Genomic DNA, 26,070 nt, shown 5'->3' on the forward strand with positions numbered 1-26,070 from the left:
ATCTGTATGTAGTGAGCTCCTCTAGTGGTGACTGTATAAATCTGTATGTAGTGAGCTCCCTCTAGTGGTGTCTGTATAAATCTGTATGTAGTGAGCTCCCCCTAGTGGTGGCTGTATAAATCTGTATGTAGTGAGCTCCCTCTATTGGTGACTGTATAAATCTGTATGTAGTGAGCTCCCTCTAGTGGTGACTGTATAAATTTGTATGTAGTGAGCTCCTCTAGTGGTGACTGTATAAATCTGTATGTAGTGAGCTCCCTCTAGTGGTGACTGTATAAATCTGTATGTAGTGAGCTCCCTCTAGTGGTGACTGTATAAATCTATATGTAGTGAGCTCCCTCTAGTGGTGACTGTATAAATCTGTATGTAGTGAGCTCCCTCTAGTGGTGACTGTATAAATCTGTATGTAGTGAGCTCCCTCTAGTGGTGGCTGTATAAATCTGTATGTAGTGAGCTCCCTCTAGTGATGGCTGTATAAATCTGTATGTAGTGAGCTCCCTCTAGTGGTGGCGGTATAAATCTGTATGTAGTGAGCTCCCTCTAGTGGTGTCTGTATAAATCTGTATGTAGTGAGCTCCCTCTAGTGGTGGCTGTATAAATCTGTATGTAGTGAGCTCCCTCTAGTGGTGGCTGTGTAAATCTGTATGTAGTGAGCTCCCCCTAGTGGTGGCTGTATAAATCTGTATGCAGTGAGCTCCCCCTAGTGGTGGCTGTATAAATCTGTATGCAGTGAGCTCCCTCTAGTGGTGGCTGTATAAATCTATATGTAGTGAGCTCCTCTAGTGGTGACTGTATAAATCTGTATGTAGTGAGCTCCCTCTAGTGGTGGCTGTATAAATCTGTATGTAGTGAGCTCCCTCTAGAGGTGGCTGTATAAATCTGTATGTAGTGAGCTCCCTCTAGTGGTGGCTGTATAAATCTGTATGTAGTGAGCTCCCTCTAGTGGTGACTGTATAAATCTGTATATACTGAGCTCCCCCTAGTGGTGGCTGTATAAATCTGTATATAGTTAGCTCCCTCTAGTGGTGGCTGTATAAATCTGTATGTAGTGAGCTCCCTCGTGGTGACTGTATAAATCTGTATGTAGTGAGCCCCCTCTAGTGGTGGCTGTATAAATCTGTATGTAGTGAGCTCCCTCTAGTGGTGACTGTATAAATCTGTATGCAGTGAGCTCCCCCTAGTGGTAGCTGTATAAATCTGTATGTAGTGAGCTCCCTCTAGTGGTGGCTGTATAAATCTGTATGTAGTGAGCTCCCCCTAGTGGTGGCTGTATAAATCTGTATATAGTGAGCTCTCCCTAGTGGTGGCTGTATAAATCTGTATGTAGTGAGCTCCCTCTAGTGGTGACTGTATAAATCTGTATGTAGCGAGCACCCTCTAGTGGTGGCTGTATAAATCTGTATGTAGTGAGCCCCCTCTAGTGGTGGCTGTATAAATCTGTATGTAGTGAGCTCCCTCTAGTGGTGGGTGTATAAATCTGTATGTAGTGAGCTCCCCCTAGTGGTGACTGTATAAATCTGTATGTAGCGAGCTCCCTCTAGTGGTGGCTGTATAAATCTGTATGTAGTGAGCCCCCTCTAGTGGTGGCTGTATAAATCTGTATGTAGTGAGCTCCCTCTAGTGGTGGGTGTATAAATCTGTATATAGTGAGCTCCCTCTAATGGTGACTGTATAACTCTGTATGTAGTGAGCTCCCCCTAGTGGTGGCTGTATAAATCTGTATGTAGTGCGCTCCCACTAGTGGTGGCTGTATAAATCTGTATGTAGTGAGCCCCCTCTAGTGGTGACTGTATAAATCTGTATGTAGTAAGCTCCCCCTAGTGGTGACTGTATAAATCTGTATGTAGTGAGCTCCCTCTAGTGGTGACTGTATAAATCTGTATGTAGTGAGCTCCCTCTAGTGGTGGCTGTATAAATCTGTATGCAGTGAGCCCCCTCTAGTGGTGACTGTATAAATCTGTATGTAGTAAGCTCCCCCTAGTGGTGACTTTATAAATCTGTATGTAGTGAGCTCCCTCTAGTGGTGACTGTATAAATCTGTATGTAGTGAGCTCCCTCTAGTGGTGGCTGTATAAATCTGTATGTAGTGAGCTCCCTCTAGTGGTGACTGTATAAATCTGTATGCAGTGAGGTCCCTCTAGTGGTGACTGTATAAATCTGTATGTAGTGAGCTCCTTCTAGTGGTGGCTGTATAAATCTGTATGTAGTGCGCTCCCTCTAGTGGTGACTGTATAAATCTGTATGTAGTGAGCTCCTTCTAGTGTTGACTGTATAAATCTGTATATAGTGAGCTCCCTCTAGTGGTGACTGTATAAATCTGTATGTAGTGCGCTCCCTCTAGTGGTGACTGTATAAATCTGTATGTAGTGAGCTCCTTCTAGTGGTGGCTGTGTTAATCTGTATGTAGTGAGCTCCCTCTAGTGGTGACTGTATAAATCTGTATGTAGTGAGCTCCCTCTAGTGGTGACTGTATAAATCTGTATGTAGTGAGCTCCCTCTAGTGCTGACTGTATAAATCTGTATGTAGTGAGCTCCCTCTAGTGGTGGCTGTATAAACCTGTATGTAGTGAGCTCCCTCTAGTGGTGACTGTATAAATCTGTATGTAGTGAGCTCCCTCTAGTGGTGGCTGTATAAATCTGTATGTAGTGAGCTCTCCCTCTAGTGGTGGCTGTATAAATCTGTATGTAGTGAGCTCCCTCTAGTGGTGGCTGTATAAATCTGTATGTAGTGAGCTCCCTCTAGTGGTGGGTGTATAAATCTGTATGTAGTGAGCTCCCTCTAGTGGTGGCTGTACAAATCTGTATGTAGTGAGCTCTCCCTCTAGTGGTGGCTGTATAAATCTGTATGTAGTGAGCTCTCCCTCTAGTGGTGGCTGTATAAATCTGTATGTAGTGAGCTCCCTCTAGTGGTGGCTGTATAAATCTGTATGTAGTGAGCTCCCTCTAGTGGTGGCTGTATAAATCTGTATGTAGTGAGCTCCCTCTAGTGGTGGCTGTATAAATCTGTATGTAGTGAGCTCCCTCTAGTGGTGGGTGTATAAATCTGTATGTAGTGAGCTCCCTCTAGTGGTGGCTGTATAAATCTGTATGTAGTGAGCTCCCTCTAGTGGTGGCTGTATAAATCTGTATGCAGTGAGCTCCCCCTAGTGATGACTGTATAAATCTGTATGAAGTGAGCTCCCTCTAGTGGTGGGTGTATAAATCTGTATGTAGTGAGCTCCCTCTAGTGGTGGGTGTATAAATCTGTATGTAGTGAGCTCCCTCTAGTGGTGGGTGTATAAATCTGTATGTAGTGAGCTCCCACTAGTGGTGGCTGTATAAATCTGTATGTAGTGAGCTCCCTCTAGTGGTGTCTGTATAAATGTGTATGTAGTGAGCTCCCTCTAGTGGTGGCTGTATAAATCTGTATGTAGTGAGCTCCCTCTAGTGGTGGCTGTATAAATGTGTATGTAGTGAGCTCCCTCTAGTGGTGGCTGTATAAATCTGTATGTAGTGAGCTCCCTCTAGTGGTGGGTGTATAAATCTGTATGTAGTGAGCTCCCTCTAGTGGTGGCTGTACAAATCTGTATGTAGTGAGCTCCCTCTAGTGGTGGCTGTATAAATCTGTATGTAGTGAGCTCCCTCTAGTGGTGGGTGTATAAATCTGTATGTAGTGAGCTCCCTCTAGTGGTGGCTGTATAAATCTGTATGTAGTGAGCTTCCTCTAGTGGTGGCTGTATAAATGTGTATGTAGTGAGCTCCCTCTAGTGGTGGCTGTATAAATCTGTATGTAGTGAGCTCCCTCTAGTGGTGGGTGTATAAATCTGTATGTAGTGAGCTCCCTCTAGTGGTGGCTGTACAAATCTGTATGTAGTGAGCTCCCACTAGTGGTGGCTGTATAAATCTGTATGTAGTGAGCTCCCTCTAGTGGTGGCTGTATAAATCTGTATGTAGTGAGCTACCTCTAGTGGTGGCGGTATAAATCTGTATGTAGTGAGCTCCCTCTAGTGGTGAGTGTATAAATCTGTATGTAGTGAGCTCCCTCTAGTGGTGACTGTATAAATCTGTATGTAGTGAGCTCCCTCTAGTGGTGACTGTATAAATCTGTATGTAGTGAGCTCCCTCTAGTGTTAGCTGTATAAATCTGTATGTAGTGAGCTCCCTCTAGTGGTAGCTGTATAAATCTGTATGTAGTGCGCTCCCTCTAGTGATGACTGTATAAATCTGTATGTAGTGAGCTCCTCCTAGTGGTGGTTGTATAAATCTGTATGTAGTGAGCTCCCTCTAGTGGTGGCTGTATAAATCTGTATGTAGTGAGCTCCCTCTAGTGGTGGCTGTATAAATCTGTATGTAGTGAGCCCCCTCTAGTGGTGGCTGTATAAATCTGTATGTAGTGAGCTACCTCTAGTGGTGGCTGTATAAATCTGTATGTAGTGACCTCCCCCTAGTGGTGGCTGTATAAATCTGTATGTAGTGAGCTCACCCTAGTGGTGGCTGTATAAATCTGTATGTAGTGAGCTCCCCCTAGTGGTGACTGTATAAATCTGTATGTAGTGAGCTCCTCCTAGTGGTGGTTGTATAAATCTGTATGTAGTGAGCTCCCTCTAGTGGTGGCTGTATAAATCTGTATGTAGTGAGCTCCCCCTAGTGGTGGCTGTATAAATCTGTATGTAGTGAGCTCCCTCTAGAGGTGGCTGTATAAATCTGTATGTAGTGAGCTCACCCTAGTGGTGGCTGTATAAATCTGTATGTAGTGAGCTCACCCTAGTGGTGGCTGTATAAATCTGTATGTAGTGAGCTCCCACTAGTGGTGGCTGTATAAATCTGTATGTAGTGACCTCCCTCTAGTGGTGACTGTATAAATCTGTATGTAGTGAGCTCCCCCTAGTGGTGACTGTATAAATCTGTATGTAGTGAGCTCCCTCTAGTGGTGACTGTATAAATCTGTATGTAGTGAGCTCCCTCTAGAGGTGGCTGTATAAATCTGTATGTAGTGAGCTCACCCTAGTGGTGGCTGTATAAATCTGTATGTAGTGAGCTCACCCTAGTGGTGGCTGTATAAATCTGTATGTAGTGAGCTCCCACTAGTGGTGGCTGTATAAATCTGTATGTAGTGACCTCCCTCTAGTGGTGACTGTATAAATCTGTATGTAGTGAGCTCCCCCTAGTGGTGACTGTATAAATCTGTATGTAGTGAGCTCCCTCTAGTGGTGACTGTATAAATCTGTATGTAGTGAGCTCCCTCTAGTGGTGGCTGTATAAATCTGTATGTAGTGACCTCCCTCTAGTGGTGACTGTATAAATCTTTATATAGTGAGCTCCCCCTAGTGATGACTGTATAAATCTGCATGTAGTGAGCTCCCTCTAGTGGTGGCTGTGTAAATCTGTATGTAGTGAGCTCCCTCTAGTGGTGGCTGTATAAATCTGTATGTAGTGAGCTCCCCCTAGTGGTGACTGTATAAATCTGTATGTAGTGAGCTCCCTCTAGTGGTAGCTGTATAAATCTTTATATAGTGAGCTCCCCCTAGTGATGACTGTATAAATCTGCATGTAGTGAGCTCCCTCTAGTGGTGGCTGTGTAAATCTGTATGTAGTGAGCCCCCTCTAGTGGTGGCTGTATAAATCTGTATGTAGTGAGCTCCCTCTAGTGGTGACTGTATAAATCTGCATGTAGTGAGCTCCCTCTAGTGGTGACTGTATAAATCTGTATGTAGTGAGCTCCTCCTAGTGGTGACTGTATAAATCTGTATGTATTGAGCTCCCTCTAGTGGTGGCTGTATAAATCTGTATGTAGTGAGCTCCCACTAGTGGTGGCTGTATAAATCTGTATGTAGTGAGCTCCCTCTAGTGGTGGCTGTATAAATCTGTATATAGTGAGCTCCATCTAGTGGTGACTGTATAAATCTGTATGTAGTGAGCTCCCTCTAGTGGTGACTGTATAAATCTGTATGTAGCGAGCTCCCTCTAGTGGTGGCTGTATAAATCTGTATGTAGTGAGCCCCCTCTAGTGGTGGCTGTATAAATCTGTATGTAGTGAGCTCCCCCTAGTGGTGGGTGTATAAATCTGTATGTAGTGAGCTCCCCCTAGTGGTGACTGTATAAATCTGTATGTAGTGAGCTACCTCTAGTGGTGGCTGTATAAATCTGTATGTAGTGAGCTCCCTCTAATGGTGACTGTATAACTCTGTATGTAGTGAGCTCCCCCTAGTGGTGGCTGTATAAATCTGTATGTAGTGCGCTCCCACTAGTGGTGGCTGTATAAATCTGTATGTAGTGACCTCCCTCTAGTGGTGACTGTATAAATCTGTATGTAGTAAGCTCCCCCTAGTGGTGACTGTATAAATCTGTATGTAGTGAGCTCCCTCTAGTGGTGACTGTATAAATCTGTATGTAGTGAGCTCCCTCTAGTGGTGGCTGTATAAATCTGTATGCAGTGAGCTCCCTCTAGTGGTGACTGTATAAATCTGTATGTATTGGGCTCCCTCTAGTGGTGGCTGTATAAATCTGTATGTAGTGCGCTCCCTCTAGTGGTGACTGTATAAATCTGTATGTAGTGAGCTCCCCCTAGTGGTGACTGTATAAATCTATATGTAGTGAGCTCCATCTAGTGGTGGCTGTATAAATCTGTATGTAGTGCGCTCCCTCTAGTGGTGACTGTATAAATCTATATGTAGTGAGCTCCATCTAGTGGTGGCTGTATAAATCTGTATGTAGTGCGCTCCCTCTAGTGGTGACTGTATAAATCTGTATGTAGTGAGCTCCATCTAGTGGTGGCTGTATAAATCTGTATGTAGTGCGCTCCCTCTAGTGGTGACTGTATAAATCTGTATGTAGTGAGCCCCCTCTAGTGGTGGGTGTATAAATCTGTATGCAGTGAGCTCCCTCTAGTGGTGACTGTATAAATCTGTATGTAGTGCGCTCCCTCTAGTGGTGACTGTATAAATCTGTATGTAGTGAGCTCCCTCTAGTGGTGGCTGTATAAATCTGTATGTAGTGCGCTCCCTCTAGTGGTGACTGTATAAATCTGTATGTAGTGAGCTCCATCTAGTGGTGGCTGTATAAATCTGTATGTAGTGCGCTCCCTCTAGTGGTGACTGTATAAATCTGTATGTAGTGAGCTCCCTCTAGTGGTGGCTGTATAAATCTGTATGCAGTGAGCTCCCTCTAGTGGTGACTGTATAAATCTATATGTAGTGAGCTCCTTCTAGTGGTGGCTGTATAAATCTGTATGTAGTGAGCTCCCTCTAGTGGTGACTGTATAAATCTGTATGTAGTGAGCTCCCTCTAGTGGTGACTGTATAAATCTGTATGTAGTGAGCTCCTTCTAGTGGTGGCTGTATAAATCTGTATGTAGTGAGCTCCTTCTAGTGGTGGCTGTATAAATCTGTATGTAGTGAGCTCCCTCTAGTGGTGGCTGTATAAATCTGTATGTAGTGAGCTCCCTCTAGTGGTGACTGTATAAATCTGTATGTAGTGAGCTCCCTCTAGTGGTGACTGTATAAATCTGTATGTAGTGAGCTCCCTCTAGTGGTGGCTGTATAAACCTGTATGTAGTGAGCTCCCTCTAGTGGTGACTGTATAAATCTGTATGTAGTGAGCTCCCTCTAGTGGTGACTGTATAAATCTGTATGTAGTGAGCTCCCTCTAGTGGTGGCTGTATAAATCTGTATGTAGTGAGCTCCCTCTAGTGGTGACTGTATAAATCTGTATGTAGTGAGCTCCCTCTAGTGGTGGCTGTATAAATCTGTATGTAGTGAGCTCCCTCTAGTGGTGGCTGTATAAATCTGTATGCAGTGAGCTCTCTCTAGTGGTGACTGTATAAATCTGTATGTAGTGAGCTCCCTCTAGTGGTGGCTGTATAAATCTGTATGTAGTGCGCTCCCTCTAGTGGTGACTGTATAAATCTATATGTAGTGAGCTCCATCTAGTGGTGGCTGTATAAATCTGTATGTAGTGCGCTCCCTCTAGTGGTGACTGTATAAATCTGTATGTAGTGAGCTCCATCTAGTGGTGGCTGTATAAATCTGTATGTAGTGCGCTCCCTCTAGTGGTGACTGTATAAATCTGTATGTAGTGAGCCCCCTCTAGTGGTGACTGTATAAATCTGTATGTAGTGAGCTCCCTCTAGTGGTGGCTGTATAAATCTGTATGCAGTGAGCTCCCTCTAGTGGTGACTGTATAAATCTATATGTAGTGAGCTCCTTCTAGTGGTGGCTGTATAAATCTGTATGTAGTGAGCTCCCTCTAGTGGTGACTGTATAAATCTGTATGTAGTGAGCTCCCTCTAGTGGTGACTGTATAAATCTGTATGTAGTGAGCTCCCTCTAGTGGTGACTGTATAAATCTGTATGTAGTGAGCTCCCTCTAGTGGTGACTGTATAAATCTGTATGTAGTGAGCTCCCTCTAGTGGTCGCTGTATAAACCTGTATGTAGTGAGCTCCCTCTAGTGGTGACTGTATAAATCTGTATGTAGTGAGCTCCCTCTAGTGGTGGCTGTATAAATCTGTATGTAGTGAGCTCCCTCTAGTGGTGGCTGTATAAATCTGTATGTAGTGAGCTCCCTTTAGTGGTGGCTGTATAAATCTGTATGTAGTGAGCTCTCCCTCTAGTGGTGGCTGTATAAATCTGTATGCAGTGAGCTCCCTCTAGTGGTGGCTGTATAAATCTGTATGCAGTGAGCTCTCCCTCTAGTGGTGGCTGTATAAATCTGTATGTAGTGAGCTCCCTCTAGTGGTGGCTGTATAAATCTGTATGTAGTGAGCTCTCCCTCTAGTGGTGGCTGTATAAATCTGTATGTAGTGAGCTCCCTCTAGTGGTGGCGGTATAAATCTGTATGTAGTGAGCTCCTCCTAGTGGTGGCTGTATAAATCTGTATGTAGTGAGCTCCCTCTAGTGGTGGCGGTATAAATCTGTATGTAGTGAGCTCTCCCTCTAGTGGTGGCTGTATAAATCTGTATGTAGTGAGCTCCCTCTAGTGGTGGCGGTATAAATCTGTATGTAGTGAGCTCCTCCTAGTGGTGGCTGTATAAATCTGTATGTAGTGAGCTCCCTCTAGTGGTGGCGGTATAAATCTGTATGTAGTGAGCTCCTCCTAGTGGTGGCTGTATAAATCTGTATGTAGTGAGCTCCCTCTAGTGGTGACTGTATAAATCTGTATGTAGTGAGCTCCCTCTAGTGGTGGCTGTATAAATCTGTATGTATTGAGCTCCCCCTAGTGGTGGCTGTATAAATCTGTATGTAGTGAGCTCCCCCTAGTGGTGGCTGTATAAATCTGTATGTGGTGAGCTCCCCCTAGTGGTGGCTGTATAAATCTGTATGTAGTGAGCTCACTCTAGTGGTGACTGTATAAATCTGTATGTAGTGAGCTCCCCCTAGTGGTGACTGTATAAATCTGTATGTAGTGAGCTTCCTCTAGTGGTGGCTGTATAAATCTGTATGTAGTGAGCTTCCTCTAGTGGTGGCTGTATAAATCTGTATGTAGTGAGCTCCTCCTAGTGGTGACTGTATAAATCTGTATGTAGTGAGCTCCTCCTAGTGGTGACTGTATAAATCTGTATGTAGTGAACTCCCTCTAGTGGTGACTGTATAAATCTGTATGTAGTGAGCTCCCTCTAGTGGTGACTGTATAAATCTGTATGTAGTGAACTCCCTCTAGTGGTGACTGTATAAATCTGTATGTAGTGAGCTCCTCCTAGTGGTGGCTGTATAAATCTGTATGTAGTGAGCTCCCTGTAGTGGTGGCTGTATAAATCTGTATGTAGTGAGCTCCCCCTAGTGGTGGCTGTATAAATCTGTATGTGGTGAGCTCCCCCTAGTGGTGGCTGTATAAATCTGTATGTAGTGAGCTCACTCTAGTGGTGGCTGTATAAATCTGTATGTAGTGAGCTCCCCCTAGTGGTGACTGTATAAATCTGTATGTAGTGAGCTCCCTCTAGTGGTGGCTGTATAAATCTGTATGTAGTGAGCTCCCCCTAGTGGTGACTGTATAAATCTGTATGTAGTGAGCTCCCTCTAGTGGTGGCTGTATAAATCTGTATGTAGTGAGCTCCCCCTAGTGGTGGCTGTATAAATCTGTATGTAGTGAGCTCCCCCTAGTGGTGGCTGTATAAATCTGTATGTAGTGAGCTCCCCCTAGTGGTGACTGTATAAATCTGTATGTAGTGAGCTCACTCTAGTGGTGGCTGTATAAATCTGTATGTAGTGAGCTCCCCCTAGTGGTGACTGTATAAATCTGTATGTAGTGAGCTCCCTCTAGTGGTGGCTGTATAAATCTGTATGTAGTGAGCTCCCCCTAGTGGTGACTGTATAAATCTGTATGTAGTGAGCTCACTCTAGTGGTGGCTGTATAAATCTGTATGTAGTGAGCTCCCCCTAGTGGTGACTGTATAAATCTGTATGTAGTGAGCTCCCTCTAGTGGTGGCTGTATAAATCTGTATGTAGTGAGCTCCCCCTAGTGGTGGCTGTATAAATCTGTATGTAGTGAGCTCCTCCTAGTGGTGGCTGTATAAATCTGTATGTAGTGAGCTACCTCTAGTGGTGACTGTATAAATCTGTATGTAGTGAGCTCCCTCTAGTGGTGGCTGTATAAATCTGTATGTAGTGAGCTCCCCCTAGTGGTGGCGGTATAAATCTGTATGTAGTGAGCTCCCCCTAGTGGTGGCTGTATAAATCTGTATGTGGTGAGCTCCCCCTAGTGGTGGCTGTATAAATCTGTATGTAGTGAGCTTCCCCTAGTGGTGGCTGTATAAACCTGTATGTAGTGAGTTCCCGCTAGTGGTGACTGTATAAATCTGTATGTAGTGAGCTCCCCCTAGTGGTAGCTGTATAAATCTGTATGTAGTGAGCCCCCTCTAGTGGTGACTGTATAAATCTGTATGTAGTGAGCTCCCTCTAGTGGTGGCTGTATAAATCTGTATGCAGTGAGCCCCCTCTAGTGGTGACTGTATAAATCTGTATGTAGTGAGCTCCCTGTAGTGGTGGCTGTATAAATCTGTATGTAGTGAGCTCCCTCTAGTGGTGGCTGTATAAATCTGTATGTAGTGAGCTCTCCCTAGTGGTGACTGTATAAATCTGTATGTAGTGAGCTCCCTCTAGTGGTGACTGTATAAATCTGTATGTAGTGAGCTCCCTCTAGTGGTGGCTGTATAAATCTGTATGTAGTGAGCTCCCTCTAGTGGTGGCTGTATAAATCTGTATGTAGTGAGCTCTCCCTAGTGGTGACTGTATAAATCTCTATGTAGTGCGCTCCCTCTAGTGGTGACTGTATAAATCTGTATATAGTGAGCTCCCTGTAGTGGTGGCTGTATAAATCTGTATGTAATGAGCTCCCTCTAGTGGTGGCTGTGTTAATCTGTATGTAGTGAGCTCCCTGTAGTGGTGGCTGTATAAATCTGTATGTAATGAGCTCCCTCTAGTGGTGGCTGTATAAATCTGTATGTAGTGAGCTCCCTCTAGTGGTGACTGTATAAATCTGTATGTAGTGAGCTCTCCCTAGTGGTGACTGTATAAATCTGTATGTAGTGAGCTCCCTCTAGTGGTGACTGTATAAATCTGTATGTAGTGAGCTCCCTCTAGTGGTGGCTGTATAAATCTGTATGTAGTGAGCTCCCTCTAGTGGTGGCTGTATAAATCTGTATGTAGTGAGCTCCCTCTAGTGGTGGCGGTATAAATCTGTATGTAGTGAGCTCCCTCTAGTGGTGGCTGTATAAATCTGTATGTAGTGAGCTCCCTCTAGTGGTGGCTGTTGGTATATGAGTGGATGTAGGTACATCCAGCTAAACTGCACATGCCCAAAACCTAGAAGTGTTCGGCACATGTAGTGGATTTAGAGCAGGCTTGTAATGATGTAATCCCACCTCACGCCAGGCTCTTCAGACGAAGCCCACCCACGGCTATTAACTCCATCACTCCTGTATCTCTTCATAAAGGAATCTGGGATTATATCCAGCAAGTTAGAGATAGCGTCCACGACCTGGAGAGACGGGTGCAGAAGGCCCGGGACAACGTGGAGGAGATCCTGGCCATCATGAAGACCTGGGTGCTGCCCATATTCGAAAGGAAAGATGGCAAGAGAGAGACTCTGCTTAACCTGGACGACCGAAGCGAACGGCTGGAGAAGAGATACAACCTCATCCGGGAATCTGGCACCAAAATCCACCAACTTGTGCAGGTATAGCGAGCTGAGCCGGGGCGGCGGGGGGCAGCAGTCGTGTGGTCGTGGCCGGCAGCCTATGGCTACAGGGGTCCTGTACAGCGAGGTCATCAAGGCTGACATTGTTGTGAGATCCGAGCAGACGGAGTTCAACTCTGCAGATCGGTCAGAAGATGAAGTTGTCCTGTAACTGGGGCCAATATACCAGCCCCAGTAACAGGGGAAAGGGAACGGCCTGGTATTGAGCTAGTTAAAAAAGAAGATATATAAAAGGGAAATCTCGGTAACATCCCTTTAAGAGAAAGGAAGCTGCTGCCATCTGATTATTCCCAGCAACTAGAAAAAATCATTAACAGGATTGGGAGGATATTAATTTGGCGGCCGCCCACCCTCCCGCCCGGCAGGAATATTCCAGGTGATTGTGTCATCAGGGGACTACGGGTGGCGCGGAGTGTAAAATTCAATTATCATCAACTCGCTCAGTGGAACGGTGTAAGAAACCATGATCTATAACGCAGCAGGTGCTGGAATAAAGCCATATAATAGTGTCCATCCCATATATATGACTCTGTGCAAAAGTTGTAGGCAGGCGTAGAAAAAATGCTGCAGAGTAAGACGCCTCCATTATCAGTATCTGGTGACGGCTTGTCGCCTTCATTATCTGTATCTGGTGACCGCCCGTCACCTCTGTCATCAGTATCTGGTGACCGCCCGTCACCTCTGTCATCAGTATCTGGTGACCGCCCGTCACCTCCATCATCAGTATCTGGTGACCGCCTGTCACCTCTGTCATCAGTATCTGGTGACCGCCCGTCACCTCCATCATCAGTATCTGTTGACCGCCTGTCACCTCTGTCATCAGTATCTGGTGACCGCCCGTCACCTCCATCATCAGTATCTGATGACCGCCTGTCACCTCTGTCATCAGTATCTGGTGACCGCCTGTCACCTCCATCATCTGTATCTGGTGACCGCCCGTCGCCTCCTTCATCAGTATCTGGTGACCGCCCGTCACCTCTGTCATCAGTATCTGGTGACCGCCCGTCGCCTCCATCATCAGTATCTGGTGACCGCCCGTCGCCTTCATCAACAGTATCTGGTGACTTCCCGTCACCTCTGTCATCAGTATCTGGTGACCGCCCGTCACCTCCATCATCAGTATCTGGTGACCGCCTGTCGCCTCCATCATCAGTATCTGGTGACCGCCCGTCACCTCTGTCATCAGTATCTGGTGACCGCCCGTCACCTCCATCATCAGTATCTGGTGACCGCCTGTCACCTCTGTCATCAGTATCTGGTGACCGCCCGTCACCTCCGTCATCAGTATCTGGTAACCGCGCGTCGCCTCCATCATCAGTATCTGGTGACCGCCCGTCGCCTCCATTATCAGTATCTGGTGACTGCCCGTCGCCTCCGTCATCAGTATCTGGTAACCGCCCGTCACCTCCATCATCAGTATCTGGTGACCGCCTGTCGCCTCCATCATCAGTATCTGGTGACCGCCCGTCACCTCCATCATCAGTATCTGGTGACCGCCTGTCACCTCTGTCATCAGTATCTGGTGACCGCCCGTCACCTCCGTCATCAGTATCTGGTAACCGCGCGTCGCCTCCATCATCAGTATCTGGTGACCGCCCGTCGCCTCCATTATCAGTATCTGGTGACTGCCCGTCGCCTCCGTCATCAGTATCTGGTAACCGCCCGTCACCTCCATCATCAGTATCTGGTGACCGCCTGTCGCCTCCATCATCAGTATCTGGTGACCGCCCGTCACCTCCATCATCAGTATCTGGTGACCGCCCGTCACCTCCATCATTAGTATCTGGTGACCGCCCGTCACCTCTGTCATCAGTATCTGGTGACCGCCCGTCACCTCCATCATCAGTATCTGGTGACCGCCCGTCACCTCTGTCATCAGTATCTGATGATCGCCCGTCACCTCCATCATCAGTATCTGGTGACCGCCCGTCCCCTCCATCATCAGTATCTGGTGACCGCCCGTCACCTCCGTCATCAGTATCTGGTGATCGCGCGTCACCTCCATCATCAGTATCTGGTGACTGCGCGTCGCCTCCATCATCAGTATCTGGTGACTGCCCGTCGCCTCCATTATCAGTATCTGGTGACTGCCCGTCGCCTCCGTCATCAGTATCTGGTAACCGCCCGTCACCTCCATCATCAGTATCTGGTGACCGCCTGTCGCCTCCATCATCAGTATCTGGTGACCGCCCGTCACCCCCATCATCAGTATCTGGTGACCGCCCGTCACCTCCATCATTAGTATCTGGTGACCGCCTGTCGCCTCCATCATCAGTATCTGGTGACCGCCCGTCACCTCTGTCATCAGTATCTGGTGACCGCCCGTCACCTCCATCATCAGTATCTGGTGACCGCCCGTCACCTCTGTCATCAGTATCTGATGATCGCCCGTCACCTCCATCATCAGTATCTGGTGACCACCCGTCCCCTCCATCATCAGTATCTGGTGACCGCCCGTCACCTCCGTCATCAGTATCTGGTGATCGCGCGTCACCTCCATCATCAGTATCTGGTGACTGCGCGTCGCCTCCATCATCAGTATCTGGTGACTGCCCGTCGCCTCCATTATCAGTATCTGGTGACTGCCCGTCGCCTCCGTCATCAGTATCTGGTAACCGCCCGTCACCTCCATCATCAGTATCTGGTGACCGCCTGTCGCCTCCATCATCAGTATCTGGTGACCGCCCGTCACCTCCATCATCAGTATCTGGTGACCGCCCGTCACCTCCATCATTAGTATCTGGTGACCGCCTGTCGCCTCCATCATCAGTATCTGGTGACCGCCCGTCACCTCCATCATCAGTATCTGGTGACCGCCCGTCACCTCCATCATCAGTATCTGGTGACCGCCTGTCGCCTCCGTCATCAGTATCTGGTAACCGCCAGTCACCTCTGTCATCAGTATCTGATGATCGCCCGTCACCTCCATCATCAGTATCTGGTGACCGCCCGTCCCCTACATCATCAGTATCTGGTGACCGCCCGTCACCTCCGTCATCAGTATCTGGTGATCGCGCGTCACCTCCATCATCAGTATCTGGTGACGGCTTGTCGCCTCCATTATCAGTATCTGGTGACCGCCCGTCGCCTCCATCATCAGTATCTGGTGACCGCCCATCGCCTCCATCATCAGTATCTGCTGACCGCCCGTCACCTCCATCATCAGTATCTGGTGACCGCCTGTCGCCTCCATCATCAGTATCTGGTGACTGCCCGTCACCTCCATCATCAGTATCTGATGATCGCCCTTCGCCTCCATCATCAGTATCTGGTGACCGCCCGTCACCTCCATCATCAGTATCTGGTGACCGCCCGTCACCTCCGTCATCAGTATCTGGTGACCGCCCGTCGCCTCCTTCATCAGTATCTGGTGACCGCCCGTCGCCTCCATCATCAGTATCTGGTGACCGCCCATCGCCTCCATCATCAGTATCTGCTGACCGCCCGTCACCTCCATCATCAGTATCTGGTGACCGCCTGTCGCCTCCATCATCAGTATCTGGTGACTGCCCGTCACCTCCATCATCAGTATCTGATGATCGCCCTTCGCCTCCATCATCAGTATCTGGTGACCGCCCGTCACCTCCATCATCAGTATCTGGTGACCGCCCGTCACCTCCGTCATCAGTATCTGGTGACCGCCCGTCGCCTCCTTCATCAGTATCTGGTGACCGCCCGTCGCCTCCATCATCAGTATCTGGTGACCGCCCGTCGCCTCCTTCATCAGTATCTGATGATCGCCCTTCGCCTCCATCATCAGTATCTGGTGATCGCCCTTCACCTCCATCATCAGTATCTGGTGACCGCCCGTCGCCTCCTTCATCAGTATCTGGTGACCGCCCGTCGCCTCCATCATCAGTATCTGGTGACTGCCCGTCGCCTCCATTATCAGTATCTGGTGACTGCCCGTCGCCTCCATTATCAGTATCTGATGCCCCAGTCCTCTATATGATCTGATGCACAGTATACGTTGCTTTCTCTTGCAGGAGAACCTGCTGCTCTTCTCCGCAGACCGCGGCTCGGAGGTGTGGGCCGCGTACGTGGATTACATCGATGACATGCTTCTCGATGGCTTCTTTACTGCTATTGAATGCTCCCTGAAGTTCATCCTGGATAACATGGGTACGGTGGGCTCAGCTGGGATTGTATTATGCATGGGTACGGTGGGCTCAGTTGGGATTGTATTATGCATGGGTACGGTGGGCTCAGCTGGGATTGTATTATGCATGGGTACGGTGGGCTCAGTTGGGATTGTATTATGCATGGGTACGGTGGGCTCAGCTGGGATTGTATTATGCATGGGTACGGTGGGCTCAGTTGGGATTGTATTATGCATGGGTACGGTGGGCTCAGTTGGGATTGTATTATGCATGGGTACGGTGGGCTCAGCTGGGATTGTATTATGCATGGGTACGGTGGGCTCAGTTGGGATTGTATTATGCATGGGTACGGTGGGCTCAGTTGGGATTGTATTATGCATGGGTACGGTGGGCTCAGTTGGGATTGTATTATGCATGGGTACGGTGGGCTCAGCTGGGATTGTATTATGCATGGGTACGGTGGGCTCAGTTGGGATTGTATTATGCATGGGTACGGTGGGCTCAGTTGGGATTGTATTATGCATGGGTACGGTGGGCTCAGTTGGGATTGTATTATGCATGGGTACGGTGGGCTCAGTTGGGATTGTATTATGCATGGGTACGGTGAGCTCAGTTGGGATTGTATTATGCATGGGTACGGCGGGCTCAGTTGGGATTGTATTATGCATGGGTACGGTGGGCTCAGTTGGGATTGTATTATGCATGGGTACGGTGGGCTCAGTTGGGATTGTATTATGCATGGGTACGGTGGGCTCAGTTGGGATTGTATTATGCATGGGTACGGCGGGCTCAGTTGGGATTGTATTATGCATGGGTACGGCGGGCTCAGTTGGGATTGTATTATGCATGGGTACGGTGGGCTCAGTTGGGATTGTATTATGCATGGGTACGGTGGGCTCAGTTGGGATTGTATTATGCATGGGTACGGTGGGCTCAGCTGGGATTGTATTATGCATGGGTACGGTGAGCTCAGTTGGGATTGTATTATGCATGGGTACGGCGGGCTCAGTTGGGATTGTATTATGCATGGGTACGGTGGGCTCAGTTGGGATTGTATTATGCATGGGTACGGTGGGCTCAGTTGGGATTGTATTATGCATGGGTACGGTGGGCTCAGTTGGGATTGTATTATGCATGGGTACGGTGAGCTCAGTTGGGATTGTATTATGCATGGGTACGGTGGGCTCAGTTGGGATTGTATTATGCATGGGTACGGTGGGCTCAGCTGGGATTGTATTATGCATGGGTACGGTGGGCTCAGTTGGGATTGTATTATGCATGGGTACGGTGGGCTCAGCTGGGATTGTATTATGCATGGGTACGGTGGGCTCAGCTGGGATTGTATTATGCATGGGTACGGTGAGCTCAGTTGGGATTGTATTATGCATGGGTACGGTGAGCTCAGTTGGGATTGTATTATGCATGGGTACGGTGAGCTCAGTTGGGATTGTATTATGCATTGGTACGGTGGGCTCAGTTGGGATTGTATTATGCGTGGGTACGGTGGGCTCAGCTGGGATTGTATTATGCATGGGTACGGTGGGCTCAGTTAGGATTGTATTATGCATGGGTACGGTGGGCTCAGTTAGGATTGTATTATGCATGGGTACGGTGGGCTCAGTTGGGATTGTATTATGCATGGGTACAGTGGGCTCAGCTGGGATTGTCTTATGCATGGGTACGGTGGGCTCAGCTGGGATTGTATTATGCATGGGTACGGTGGGCTCAGCTGGGATTGTATTATGCATGGGTACGGTGGGCTCAGCTGGGATTGTATTATGCATGGGTACGGTGGGCTCAGTTGGGATTGTATTATGCATGGGTACGGTGAGCTCAGTTGGGATTGTATTATGCATGGGTACGGTGGGCTCAGTTAGGATTGTATTATGCATGGGTACGGTGGGCTCAGTTGGGATTGTATTATGCATGGGTACGGTGAGCTCAGTTGGGATTGTATTATGCATGGGTACGGTGGGCTCAGTTAGGATTGTATTATGCATGGGTACGGTGGGCTCAGTTGGGATTGTATTATGCATGGGTACGGTGGGCTCAGCTGGGATTGTATTATGCATGGGTACGGTGGGCTCAGTTGGGATTGTATTATGCATGGGTACGGTGGGCTCAGCTGGGATTGTATTATGCATGGGTACGGTGGGCTCAGTTGGGATTGTATTATGCATGGGTACGGTGGGCTCAGCTGGGATTGTATTATGCATGGGTACGGTGGGCTCAGTTGGGATTGTATTATGCATAGGTACGGTGGGCTCAGCTGGGATTGTATTATGCATGGGTACGGTGGGCTCAGCTGGGATTGTATTATGCATGGGTACGGTGGGCTCAGCTGGGATTGTATTATGCATGGGTACGGTGGGCTCAGTTGGGATTGTATTATGCATGGGTACGGTGAGCTCAGTTGGGATTGTATTATGCATGGGTACGGTGGGCTCAGTTGGGATTGTATTATGCGTGGGTACGGTGGGCTCAGCTGGGATTGTATTATGCATGGGTACGGTGCGCTCAGTTGGGATTGTATTATGCATGGGTACGGTGGGCTCAGCTGGGATTGTATTATGCATGGGTACGGTGGGCTCAGCTGGGATTGTATTATGCATGGGTACGGTGGGCTCAGCTGGGATTGTATTATGCATGGGTACGGTGGGCTCAGTTGGGATTGTATTATGCATGGGTACGGTGGGCTCAGTTGGGATTGTATTATGCATGGGTACGGTGGGCTCAGCTGGGATTGTATTATGCATGGGTACGGTGGGCTCAGTTGGGATTGTATTATGCATGGGTACGGTGGGCTCAGCTGGGATTGTATTATGCATGGGTACGGTGGGCTCAGTTGGGATTGTATTATGCATGGGTACGGTGGGCTCAGTTGGGATTGTATTATGCATGGGTACGGTGGGCTCAGTTGGGATTGTATTATGCATGGGTACGGTGGGCTCAGCTGGGATTGTATTATGCATGGGTACGGTGGGCTCAGCTGGGATTGTATTATGCATGGGTACGGTAGGCTCAGTTGGGATTGTATTATGCATGGGTACGGTGGGCTCAGCTGGGATTGTATTATGCATGGGTACGGTAGGCTCAGTTGGGATTGTATTATGCATGGGTACGGTGGGCTCAGCTGGGATTGTATTATGCATGGGTACGGTAGGCTCAGTTGGGATTGTATTATGCATGGGTACGGTGGGCTCAGCTGGGATTGTATTATGCATGGGTACGGTGGGCTCAGTTGGGATTGTATTATGCATGGGTACGGTGGGCTCAGCTGGGATTGTATTATGCATGGGTACGGTGGGCTCAGCTGGGATTGTATTATGCATGGGTATGGTGGGCTCAGCCTGGATTGTATTATGCATGGGTACGGTGGGCTCAGTTGGGATTGTATTATGCATGGGTACGGTGGGCTCAGTTGGGATTGTATTATGCATGGGTACGGTGGGCTCAGTTGGGATTGTATTATGCATGGGTACGGTGGGCTCAGCTGGGATTGTATTATGCATGGGTACGGTGGGCTCAGCTGGGATTGTATTATGCATGGGTACGGTGGGCTCAGCTGGGATTGTATTATGCATGGGTACGGTGGGCTCAGTTGGGATTGTATTATGCATGGGTACGGTGGGCTCAGTTGGGATTGTATTATGCATGGGTACGGTGGGCTCAGTTGGGATTGTATTATGCATGGGTACGGTGGGCTCAGTTGGGATTGTATTATGCATGGGTACGGTGGGCTCAGTTGGGATTGTATTATGCATGGGTACGGTGGGCTCAGCTGGGATTGTATTATGCATGGGTACGGTGGGCTCAGTTAGGATTGTATTATGCATGGGTACGGTGGGCTCAGTTGGGATTGTATTATGCATGGGTACGGTGGGCTCAGTTGGGATTGTATTATGCATGGGTACGGTGGGCTCAGCTGGGATTGTATTATGCATGGGTACGGTGGGCTCAGCTGGGATTGTATTATGCATGGGTATGGTGGGCTCAGCCTGGATTGTATTATGCATGGGTACGGTGGGCTCAGTTGGGATTGTATTATGCATGGGTACGGTGGGCTCAGTTGGGATTGTATTATGCATGGGTACGGTGGGCTCAGTTGGGATTGTATTATGCATGGGTACGGTGGGCTCAGCTGGGATTGTATTATGCATGGGTACGGTGGGCTCAGCTGGGATTGTATTATGCATGGGTACGGTGGGCTCAGCTGGGATTGTATTATGCATGGGTACGGTGGGCTCAGTTGGGATTGTATTATGCATGGGTACGGTGGGCTCAGTTGGGATTGTATTATGCATGGGTACGGTGGGCTCAGTTGGGATTGTATTATGCATGGGTACGGTGGGCTCAGTTGGGATTGTATTATGCATGGGTACGGTGGGCTCAGTTGGGATTGTATTATGCATGGGTACGGTGGGCTCAGCTGGGATTGTATTATGCATGGGTACGGTGGGCTCAGTTAGGATTGTATTATGCATGGGTACGGTGGGCTCAGTTAGGATTGTATTATGCATGGGTACGGTGGGCTCAGTTGGGATTGTATTATGCATGGGTACGGTGGGCTCAGCTGGGATTGTCTTATGCATGGGTACGGTGGGCTCAGCTGGGATTGTATTATGCATGGGTACGGTGGGCTCAGCTGGGATTGTATTATGCATGGGTACGGTGGGCTCAGCTGGGATTGTATTATGCATGGGTACGGTGGGCTCAGTTGGGATTGTATTATGCATGGGTACGGTGAGCTCAGTTGGGATTGTATTATGCATGGGTACGGTGGGCTCAGTTAGGATTGTATTATGCATGGGTACGGTGGGCTCAGTTGGGATTGTATTATGCATGGGTACGGTGGGCTCAGCTGGGATTGTATTATGCATGGGTACGGTGGGCTCAGTTGGGATTGTATTATGCATGGGTACGGTGGGCTCAGCTGGGATTGTATTATGCATGGGTACGGTGGGCTCAGTTGGGATTGTATTATGCATGGGTACGGTGGGCTCAGCTGGGATTGTATTATGCATGGGTACGGTGGGCTCAGTTGGGATTGTATTATGCATAGGTACGGTGGGCTCAGCTGGGATTGTATTATGCATGGGTACGGTGGGCTCAGCTGGGATTGTATTATGCATGGGTACGGTGGGCTCAGCTGGGATTGTATTATGCATGGGTACGGTGGGCTCAGTTGGGATTGTATTATGCATGGGTACGGTGGGCTCAGTTGGGATTGTATTATGCATGGGTACGGTGGGCTCAGTTGGGATTGTATTATGCATGGGTACGGTGGGCTCAGTTGGGATTGTATTATGCATGGGTACGGTGGGCTCAGTTGGGATTGTATTATGCATGGGTACGGTGGGCTCAGTTGGGATTGTATTATGCATGGGTACGGTGGGCTCAGTTGGGATTGTATTATGCATGGGTACGGTGGGCTCAGTTGGGATTGTATTATGCATGGGTACGGTGGGCTCAGTTGGGATTGTATTATGCATGGGTACGGTGGGCTCAGTTGGGATTGTATTATGCATGGGTACGGTGGGCTCAGTTGGGATTGTATTATGCATGGGTACGGTGGGCTCAGTTGGGATTGTATTATGCATGGGTACGGTGGGCTCAGCTGGGATTGTATTATGCATGGGTACGGTGGGCTCAGCTGGGATTGTATTATGCATGGGTACGGTGGGCTCAGCTGGGATTGTATTATGCATGGGTACGGTGGGCTCAGCTGGGATTGTATTATGCATGGGTACGGCGGGCTCAGCTGGGATTGTATTATGCATGGGTACGGTGGGCTCAGTTGGGATTGTATTATGCATGGGTACGGCGGGCTCAGTTGGGATTGTATTATGCATGGGTACGGTGGGCTCAGTTGGGATTGTATTATGCATGGGTACGGTGGGCTCAGCTGGGATTGTATTATGCGTGGGTACGGTGGGCTCAGTTGGGATTGTATTACGGTTGGTGTCCTCACCAGATCTTCCTGTGGCTTATCCCTGAAGGCTGCCGTCAGTGTCTGATCACTTTGGGATCCCACATTTCTATGTAACCTTTATTCTATCAGTTTCTTATAATATTGGGGGGTTATGGAGGCGCAGATACATTTTTGACTGTGAGAGAAACTTACAGAACCTTCAGAATCCGGCGTGCTAGACTGTCAGGTGATACCGGCCGCCGGTCTTCTCCGTCACCTCCACCCTTCTCCTTTTCCTCACAGACACCAAGGCCGGCCTCTCCCCCTTATTCGAGGTGCAGCTGGACCTTGTCGTCCCAGACATGGTTTTCCGACCATCTTTGGATTTTGGAACCAGCGACGGCCTGTACGACACAATAGAAGGCCTCATCAACGACGTCTACAAGACGTCCTCCTTGGTGCCTCGGCTCTCGCGGACCAGCACCTTCCCTAATTACCAGGCCGACATGGAAGACATGGCCGACCTGGCAGACATGAGGAACCTCCTCATGGAAAACGTCCAAAACATAATGACCACATGCTCTGAATATCGAAACTCCTTCGACCAGTTCGCCTACCTGTACGTGGACGACCGCAAGGAGTTCATGCGCCAGTTCCTGCTGTACGGACATGTACTGACCCCAGAAGAGATCGAAGCTCATGCCGAGGACGGGGTCCCGGAGACGCCACCCACCTTACTGCAGTTCAGAGATCAGATAGACTCATACGAGAAAATCTACGAGGAAGTCACAAAGATGGAGCCAGTCAACGTGTTCGATTGTTGGATGAAGGTGGACGCTCAGCCCTTCAAGTCAGCCCTTCTCAATGTGATCAAGAGATGGAGCCTGATGTTCAAGCAGCATCTTATCGACCATGTAACCTACAGGTGAGACCACCCGCACAGGGGGATATAGAGGAGGGGTCTGTGCTGCCATATTTCCAACAGGTGAGACCATCCGCACAGGGGGATATAGAGGAGGGGTCCATGCCGCCATATAACCAATAGGTGAGACCACCCGCACAGGGGGATATAGAGGAGGGGTCCATGCCGCCATATTTCCAACAGGTGAGACCATCCGCACAGGGGGATATAGAGGAGGGGTCCATGCCGCCATATTGCCAACAGATGAGACCATCCGCACGGGGGCGGGGATATAGAGGAGGGGTCTGTGCTGCCATATAACCAACAGGTGAGACCATCCGCACGAGGGGGGGATATAGAGGAGGGGGTCTGTGCTGCCATATAACCAACAGGTGAGACCATCCGCACAGGGGGATATAGAGGAGGGGTCCATTTCGCCATATAACCAACAGGTGAGACCATCCTCACGGGAGGATATAGAGGAGGGGTCTGCGCTGCCATATAACCAACAGGCTTGACCATTCGCACAGGGGGGGGGGATATAGAGGAGAGGTCTGCACTGCTATATAACCAACAGGCGTGACCATCCGCACAGGGGGGGGATATAGAGGAGGGGTCTGCGCTGCCATATAACCAACAGTCGAGACCATCCACACGGGGGGATATAGAGGAGGGGTCTGCGCTGCCATATAACCAACAGGTGTGACCATTCGCACAGGGGGGGGGGATATAGAGGAGAGGTCTGCACTGCTATATAACCAACAGGCGTGACCATCCGCACAGGGGGGGGATATAGAGGAGGGGTCTGCGCTGCCATATAACCAACAGTCGAGACCATCCACACGGGGGGATATAGAGGAGGGGTCTGTGCTGCCATATAACCAACAGGTGAGACCATCCGCACGAGGGGGGGATATAGAGGAGGGGGTCTGTGCTGCCATATAACCAACAGGTGAGACCATCCGCACAGGGGGATATAGAGGAGGGGTCCATGCCGCCATATAACCAACAGGTGAGACCACCCTCACGGGAGGATATAGAGGAGGGGTCTGCGCTGCCATATAACCAACAGGCTTGACCATTCGCACAGGGGGGGGGGATATAGAGGAGGGGTCTGCACTGCTATATAACCAACAGGCGAGACCATCCACACGGGGGGATATAGAGGAGGGGTCTGCGCTGCCATATACCCAACAGTCGAGACCATCCACACGGGGGGATATAGAGGAGGGGTCTGCGTTGCCATATAACCAACAGGTGTGACCATCCGCACAGGGGGGGGGTATAGAGGAGAGGTCTGCACTGCTATATAACCAACAGGTGTGACCATCCGCACAGGGGGGGGATATAGAGGAGAGGTCTGCACTGCTATATAACCAACAGGCGTGACCATCCGCACAGGGGGGGGATATAGAGGAGGGGTCTGCGCTGCCATATAACCAACAGGCGAGACCATCCACACGGGGGGATATAGAGGAGAGGTCTGCACTGCTATATAACCAACAGGCGAGACCATCCACACAAGGGGATATAGAGGAGGGGTCTGCGCTGCCATATACCCAACAGTCGAGACCATCCACACGGGGGGATATAGAGGAGGGGTCTGCGTTGCCATATAACCAACAGGTGAGACCATCCGCACAGGGGGATATAGAGGAGGGGTCCATGCCGCCATATAACTAACAGGTGAGACCATCCGCACAGGGGGATATAGAGGAGGGGTACATGCCGCAATATAACCAACAGGTGAGACCATCCGCACAGGGGGATATAGAGGAGGGGTATGCACCTCCATATAACCAACAGGCGAGACCATCCGCATGGGGGGTATAGAGGAGGGGTCCGCACCACAACATAACTGGTGAGATGCTCCACACGGGGGAATATAAAGGCGGGGTCTGCACCTCAATATTACAGGTTTATCATGTCCTCACTTCAAACTGTCCTCTTCCTCAGTTTGGCCGATCTGGAGGAGTTCATCAAGGTGGCGGAGCGGGGGCTGGGCAAGCAGCTGAAGGAAGGAGACTACCAGGGCCTGGTGGAAATCATGGGGCAATTAATGGCCGTGAAGGAGCGTCAGAGCAGTGCCGATGAGCTGTTCGAGCCCTTGAAGCAGACAATCGAGCTCCTGAAGGTGTACGAGCAGGAACTGTCCGACGAGGTCTACAAGCAGCTGGAGGTGAGTCCAGGGTCTTCTGCGGAGATGAAATAGTATCTGCGGGTCTCTGCACGTCACAGCTGTGATATCCGGGCTACAGAATCCGTCCGTCAATTGGAAAGGTACAAAATGCATCCAGAACAGGGAGTAAAGTCTCGCACAAAGCGTGGGGTGTTTCTTAGAGGGCTTTTCCATTTTGCGAGAACTTACACCCAGTTAGGCTTCCACTCAGGTCCATCTTAGGTCTGAACACAGATTGTTCTGGACAGCTCAACATTAGCTTCAGCAGTAGTGGCCTTGTAATAGTTCACTTACCCAGGAGCATCACATCCTGCCTCTGCACCCTGAGTGATCTGTCCTCTATCAGGTGGGTTTCCTCAACTGTGTCTTGAGTGATCACTTCTGTCAGGTGGGCGACCTCTCCTATGTCCGGAAGGATCTGTCCTCTGTCAGGTGGGCGACCTCTCCTGTGTCCGGAAGGATCTGTCCTCTGTCAGGTGGGCGACCTCTCCTGTGTCCTGAGTGATCACCTCTGTCAGGTGGGCGACCTCTCCTGTGTCCTGAGTGATCACCTCTGTCAGGTGGGCGACCTCTCCTGTGTCCGGAAGGATCTGTCCTCTGTCAGGTGGGCGACCTCTCCTGTGTCCGGAAGGATCTGTCCTCTGTCAGGTGGGCGACCTCTCCTGTGTCCTGAGTGATCACCTCTGTCAGGTGGGCGACCTCTTCTGTGTCCTGAGTGATCTGTCCTCTGTCAGGTGAGTGTCCTCTCCTGTGTCCTGAGTGATCTGTCCTCTGTCAGGTGGGTTTCCTCTCCTGTGTCCTGAGTGAT

General features: G+C 49.2%; 1 protein-coding gene across 1 annotated transcript in view; it reads left to right on the forward strand.

Annotated features, from left to right (window-relative positions):
• The window catches only part of DNAH9 (dynein axonemal heavy chain 9), a 430,601-nt gene that overhangs the window by 77,738 nt on the left and 326,793 nt on the right, over positions 1 to 26,070 (forward strand). Inside the window, exons 14-17 of the mRNA XM_073660252.1 lie at positions 11,909 to 12,150; positions 16,158 to 16,293; positions 22,486 to 23,107; positions 25,040 to 25,262. Coding sequence (XP_073516353.1) covers positions 11,909 to 12,150; positions 16,158 to 16,293; positions 22,486 to 23,107; positions 25,040 to 25,262 — 1,223 coding nt within the window. The remainder of the gene's footprint in view (positions 1 to 11,908; positions 12,151 to 16,157; positions 16,294 to 22,485; positions 23,108 to 25,039; positions 25,263 to 26,070) is intronic.

Source organism: Phyllobates terribilis, unplaced genomic scaffold, assembly GCF_046119375.1.
Source record: "Phyllobates terribilis strain yellow unplaced genomic scaffold, ASM4611937v1 Scaffold_25__1_contigs__length_18738178, whole genome shotgun sequence".
Lineage (NCBI taxonomy): Eukaryota > Metazoa > Chordata > Amphibia > Anura > Dendrobatidae > Phyllobates > Phyllobates terribilis.